The sequence below is a fragment of the Podarcis liolepis genome (assembly GCF_965112155.1).
Source record: "Podarcis liolepis genome assembly, chromosome: Z".
In the NCBI taxonomy this organism is placed as follows: domain Eukaryota; kingdom Metazoa; phylum Chordata; class Lepidosauria; order Squamata; family Lacertidae; genus Podarcis; species Podarcis liolepis.
The window spans coordinates 20,934,434-20,941,475 of record NC_139570.1 but is presented as its reverse complement, the minus strand read 5'-3'; the positions used below and the strand labels follow the sequence as shown (position 1 = coordinate 20,941,475).

General features: G+C 40.1%; 1 protein-coding gene across 1 annotated transcript in view; it reads right to left on the bottom strand.

The window, feature by feature from the left end:
- Window positions 1–3,058: 3,058 nt before the first annotated feature.
- POF1B (POF1B actin binding protein) overlaps window positions 3,059–7,042 on the bottom strand; it is a 45,163-nt gene continuing 41,179 nt past the window's right edge. The window contains exon 15 of the mRNA XM_083484735.1: window positions 3,059–6,073. Within this exon, the coding sequence (XP_083340861.1) occupies window positions 6,053–6,073 (21 nt within the window). The 3' untranslated portion in view covers window positions 3,059–6,052. The remainder of the gene's footprint in view (window positions 6,074–7,042) is intronic.

Genomic DNA, 7,042 nt, shown 5'->3' with positions numbered 1-7,042 from the left:
TTTAAAAAAAATTGTAATTGATTAAGGGTGCAAAAACAGAACTCTCATTTACAGAAAAAGATGGTGGTTAAGACTTTTTTCATTTAATTGTTAGTGTGTGATTTTTAAAATTGTGTTCATATTCACTCTTGCCTCCTCTTAAATTCTGTTGAGTGAACCAATATTGCCCGTTCATTGAATCTGCAGTAGTTCACTGAGAGCTGGAACAGTGATATTGAAAGCAGACAAAAAGTACAACTAAAATCATTTGAAGCTCCATCATGATGTGGTATTACAGTATGTACATGTGTTAACAAGTGTACTTGCACCCTCCCTTTAGTGTTTTTGAAGAACTTGTTGACTAAATGGCATCACCTCACTCCTGAGTGTGCACTGTATGTGAGTTTGTGCATGCACATATACTACTAGCAGGCTTGTGTAGAAGCAGGCGGCTTACTCCCATGGTTGCACTCTGATCATAGTGCAAGTATTGGAACAAGGCTGTTCAAAATAACAGCAACAGAACAGCTACCCTGATTTGGATCAATGCCGGTAGAAACATAGCAGGGTAAAACAGCTTGCTGCATCTGCCTGAGTGCTCCAAAAAGGAAGTACTAATGATATCTCTGCCTAGCAAATGCCACACAGCATGGGGGGTGCATTAATTTTATTATGAAATAACACCCCAGTACTGTTTTTATATTAAGTGACCTTGCACCTAAAATTTAAATTCACTTAACTTGAAAATAAGCGCCAATAAAGTGAGACTTGCTGCAAAGTAAGTTTTGAAGCATATTTAGGATCAGGATGTGTGTGCTTGGTCCATGTTTCTAATGTTAACATTTAATTTTGTTTCCTAGTGCTTTCCATAACGTGGTCCTTCAATACTCAAATTGACTCTGCCTTCAAACTCCTCCCTTTCATCAGCCAGTGAGACATAGAAGTGAGATGTGCTGAGGAAAAGGGCCAATTTGCACATGAGCCTTAGTTAGAATGACCAAATCACTGATGAAAAAGTAATTTTTTATAGCAGCTTCCAAAACATCTGTGCACATTTATTTCATCATGCAATACAAAAAAAAAAAAAATCTGTATTTTTTCAAACTAGGCCAAGATTCAGATTACTGCTCAACTTTCCAGATGTTTTCTGGGCTTATATTTTGCTGCCCCACAGAACCCACTTGGCAAACCACTTTTGAAACTGAGATCACTTTTGATACCAGATCTTCACTGTGATGTAGCAGGAACATGGAGGTGTATCCTCCAAAAGTATCCAGCGGGGCATATAAAAAGTACCTTTGCTTAAGCCTTTGCACCCTTTGCTTCCCTTATGTGTCATTCAAATATTTTATGGCTCCAGACTATTACCCAATCCATCCCGCACTTGTGGTGGCTCTTCAAAATCTTGTTGATAAGCGACCAAAGCGTATGACTATTTGTTATATAGCTTTACACTGGGATGGGCAATTCTTTGTTTTCTTTTTATCTTAATTGCAAGGGAACTACAAATGACCATTTTAAAAAAAGAGCTCCAAAAAAGGTGGTGACAAGCTACAGTAGACACTGATTCAGCTTTCCTAATCTTCCAGCCGGGTTTTTGAATTCTGGAACAGGCTCATGTTCCTTCTTCCCCTCCTGTGCAGCTGTTCTCTCCTCCCTTTCCAGGGCAACATGAGCCATGGATTGCAGGCACAGTTGAGTTGAATTAGCTTTTCCAAACCAGGATTCAGTGAATTCTCCGCCACAGGGTGATATTTGTCCTAGCAGTAATAGTATATGGATTCCCCGGTATTCAAATTCCAGCAGCAATTCTAGTATTGGAGTTTGTGCTTCTGTGGAAAGTGTGGGGGTGTGTAACAGCAAAACATTCCGAGTTTCAAAAATATGTACACACAAGATAGTTTATTTAGAAAAAACAAGGATGCAAAGTGTGGATAAAATGCTTTGGGATACATTGGGTTGTGGTGTTTTGTTTCATTTTCATTTCATTTCATTTTTTGTTTGTATTTTCCTGGAAAAAAGAAATCCCTCCTCACCTAGCTTGCAAAATAATAATAATTCAAAAGTATACCTGCAGAATAATGCATAATTAGGACCAATCAGGGAGAATGAATTGTGTGTGAAAGGGGAGAAATAGTGAATACGCCATGTTCCTACTCTCCTAACCATTTTTGAACTGAGTAGCACACATTGAAACAACTTTAGAAAGGTTGAGAAGTGAACGGGTGATTTTGCCCAAGAAGCCACATCAGCATAGGACTAAATCATATTTCTACGGGGAGGTTAGCTACATAGCTCTGGGCTGTGCCATAACACCTACTGAACTTGGGAGAATTCTATGTACTAGCTTCAATACAGTGTAAAAATAAAATGTGAGGGGTGGGTAGGGAAGTCCTTTAATTTCTTAATTGCTTCAGAGCTGTGACTTACAACCTCGTCTTTTTGTTGCTTTAGATGTGTCAGTTCTGGAGATAAGATGAGATGGCTTCCCCAAGATTCCTTAGGAGTGTATCAGCTTGCATTGTGAAAACCTGTGGGGACCTGTTGTGTCCCTGGCGGGGATTTCAGTGAAGCTCTAGTCTCTTTTGTTCGCCATTCTTAAAAATCAATAATTGCCCGGAAGGTTTGGTCATCTTGCCCATCGTTCATGACTTCCTCTTCCCCATATTAAAGTCCATTATGTTAGCCCTTTAGGCAATGTTGCGACTTCTGGCTATTCCACATAGCCAAGAGGTTTTGTATGTATAGATGCTGCCTGTCCCATATACTTCAATGGGAAGAACTAAGCTCCAGGTAAAAAGGTATTTCATGATATGTGTATGGCAAACCCCGTGAAATGGAGAAAAATGCGCTCTGCAGGCAAGTTCTGCTCATTAGTGAGCCCATTACTGCTAGAGACTGCTGCACTGAAGAACATGTATTACATGTTTAAAAAATCAGGGGACTTGAATTCTCCCCAACCCAATTAAAAAATATAATTGACTTTTAAAAAGAACATTTCATACTTGATATTATCATCTCGTAGAGCTGCCAGCTTCATACACCAATAATCTAAAAACTTCAGGCGACAGCTAAGAAATCAAGCTTACAAATATATTTATTTTGTTTTAACAAAGATATATGTAGGCTTGCCCCCTGTAAACTGTTAAGGGCTTATTGATACAGATACAGACTGTTATGTGTCAGCTCCCAAAATGACCAACATCCATCACGCTGTGAGAAAAGAGAGGGAAGGGAGCGCCCATGTACCCACAAAACAAATCCCTACAAAAACCTAGTAAAGTGTTATTTTGTAGCTGCATAACAAACACCACTCTGCTGTTGAGCTACAAACATCTCCAGTTGGTGTTCTAATGAAATGATTGGGAAGTATGCCAATACTAATAATAAAAATAATACTATTAATAATTTATTTATTTGCTGCCCATCTGACAGGGTTTCCCCAGGCACTCTGGGCAGCTTCCAACAAATTAAAACACAATACGACATCAAACATGAAAAACTTCCCTGAGCAGGGCTGCCTTCAGATGTCTTCTAAAAGTCATGACATCTGATCGAAGGGCATTCCATAGAAGGCCCTCAACCCGGTTCCCTGTAACCTTACTTCTCACAGGGAATCGGCAGAAGGCCCTCAGAGCTAGATCAAGAGTGTTCAAGAGTGTCCAATTTAGTTCATTTTATTGGGTTCCTAAATGATGGTGCTCCTTGGGTATGCCTCTTTAATTTGCAGAATCTGGGAAAACATTTTTTTTAAATAAAGATTTTTAAAACGAGAGAGGCAAATCTCAAAGTTCTGGAAAAAAAGTAGAAAATACCTAATGCATTTCAAATGGAAACCTTGATTATTATTTTCCCCTCCTACATATTATTTCTCTCCGTCTCTCTCTCTCTGATTTCTATTTTGGGTGCTGCCCTCATGTTTACCAATAAATAGGCCAATGCAAGGTATAATGGCAGCCAACAAAGCATAAATGGAAGCTCGCTTCGGGTGGATTAACCTGTTTTTGCAGCCTGCCTGGGAATGCAAAATTGAAGGGTAGAGAAAGCATATGCTAGTTGTGGATCAGAAATTGAGATGATTTACAACAGTAAACCACAGTTTACTCTGGTCCAGAGTTCCAATATTTTAGGTGGGAGTAAAACTGGAGTTACTTTGTTAACAAAACAACTTTGCTGGGCAAAACTTGGGGTTTGTTTCATATTTTTTTTCAGTACTGTATAGAGGACTGAACAAGAAAACAAAAAGCTCTACATGCAAAACAGAAAATTATATGCTATCAAGATTAATAATAACAGTCACAATTGGTAAAACAAATTTGATAATAACTGCTTCAAATCTTAGTCCCAAGATAGCTGCCTTGGGAATATAACAATCACCAGCCACACTCCTCGAAAGCACATTTTCATTATTCTTTTTATCAGCCCACCTCATCCCCTTGCAAGAGTGATTATGGCAGTGGTGACAACATTCTTGTGCTTAACACTCATTGGCCTTATGGAAAAGCTAAACAGCCACATGAATACTAGCTGCAACACCAATGTGAATCAGGAAAGATGATGTTATTTCGGCAGACACACCAGTATGAGTGTTTGCCATCAAATACATCATTAGGCTGATTCTGGGTAAGTGTCATACACACCCTTCCTGCTATGCTGCCCCACAAGTTTTCTATTTACAATGAGCACTGCCCAAATGGAGATAGGCACCCCTCTATCCGATTGAAAAATCAATGAGGTTTAAGTGCATGGCTAACAAGTTTTATCAGTGAACACAACAACTCACCATTACTACCCTATAGCTGTGACCTTCCCAGATTAGGCAAGTTGGAGGGTCTTCATTAGCATTAGCTTGAGGGGGAGCATGGTATGATTTCTGCACTATTTAAAGCTCCCAATATGGTCACTGTGTGATCACACCATTTCCAAGTCACACTTGAAAAATGGGCATAGGCATCATGGAATTTTCTCTGAATGACACCTGCTAATAACCTCCCAACTTAAGTTGACCATGATATCTACCATGGGAAATGGTCCTTTCTAGTCAATTCACACACCCCAGCATGTCGGGCTCCCCACCCCCTGCCCTTTGACACCACGAAAATCATGCAAGCAAGTTTACTATATACAACTCAACCCTGACTGTTCAGTTTTGTCAATTGACCTTGCACTGCAAAGTGATGAAGTCAACCCACAGACATTGCTAACTATCCAGCATGATGGATTAATTTCAAAAGTGGCACACCTGAACTTTTCGAAAAAAGAGAGAGAGGGAGGGAGAGGAGAAACTTATTTTATCCAAAGCATAACAAGTTGTGTGTGTCTGTTTTTCAGTGAGATTATAGAACAGGGCAGTAGGGGGTGGGGAATTCATTCAAAAGACAATTTGCTATAGTAGATGCCACATTGCATTTGAGGGAACACAAGCATCCCTTGATGAAAAGCTCAGTTCATAGCTCAGTGCTAGAGTATCTGCCTTGCACGCAGAAGATCAACTGGTTCAACTCCTGGCCTCTCCAGGTAGGACTGACTGTGAAGCATCCCACCTGAAATCACTTCAAACAGTACTGAGATGGACTAATGCTCTCAGTACAAGGCAGCTTCCTAACATCTTATGAGCTTTCCTGAAAAACCATTCACCCATTGCTACTCACCTTTGCAGTGAACTGGGTACATTCTAAATGACATTCTCTGTTCCCATGGGTCAATGGGGAGGACAAACTTGGCAGTCCCTTGTATGAACTCATACACCTCAAACTCCTTTTCAAGACACATCAGAGTATCTCTGCTGATGAGCCAATATAATTAAGACTGAAGGAAGAAGAATGTTTGAAAACCACTCATATGTGAACAATCAAAGCCAAGACACCCCCATTCCACACACACCATTATATAGTGTGCCTGTAACATTTTCCCCCTAACCGTGACTGTTTTGCGTTTCAGACTTGAAAAATCAATAGGAGAAGAAGAAAAGCAGAAAAATAATGTAACAACATTCATTTGCACATGAACTCCTCTGATCAGCTGTGGCTTGTCCAGGGAACTTGTTCATACTTGAAAGAAAGGAAGCAGTTCTTTAATCAGCCGTAAAGGCCTCCTGTTGCAAAACAAAGAAAACACATTATCATTCATGCTCTACATCTGCAAACATTCATTAGATTTTAAAAATAATAATTATTTGCTATTTATTCTGAAAGCTCAAGTTTCACACAGCAAATGCAAGAAGCTATGGTTTTGTGCCCTAATCAATTTAAATAAACTGTAATACTGCAAAGGGCACTTTGCGACATTTTGAAGAAAGAAAGAAAAAAACAACTGAAAAATGAAAGATTTCCTGACTGGCATGCAAAGGGCAACTTCAACACACCCTTCTCAAACATCTAATAGGAAATGTTGCTCTTATGTAGGTTTAGTTGGCTGGGGTTGTTGTTGTTGATTTTGCATACGAAGTCTTTCTGCAATCATTTTGCAAACTGCTTTTGAACTCCCAAGGTTTCAAAAGCAGTTGGCCATGGAGCCTGAGGAATTGCTGTTTAAGAACACAACCCTAAAGTATACGGAACTAGCTGGGCAGACTTTCAAGATTTGGACCTTGTCCTCAAGATTTAGGATTAATACGCCTTTTAACTTTTGGCACAATTTTTCTGTACTGGGATACATCTATGACAAGCAAGTCTTTGCTGGTAAAACCTGGGTCTCACTCCATATATCCTAATTTCCCTGCACTGCCACTACCTCTTGTCTACAGATGCCATTGGGAGGGCCATCCCAGATTTCTGCCAATTGTTCACCTCAGCACCCCAGCCCAGGGTGCCACATCCTATAAAGTTTGGGAGTCACTGACACAGATTACAACCCAGTTCACAATATCCAGCAATCTGAAAACAATGTCTGAGGACAATGGCTTGGGGGAAGGGCTGTGGTAGCGGTGTGGCAGAGCTTTACATGTAAATAATCCAATGTTCAATCCCCAGGGAGGGCTGGGAAAGATTCCTGCTTGAAACCCTGGAAAGCGGCTGCCGGTCAATGTAGATACTACCAAACTAGATGGCCCTGGTATAAAGCA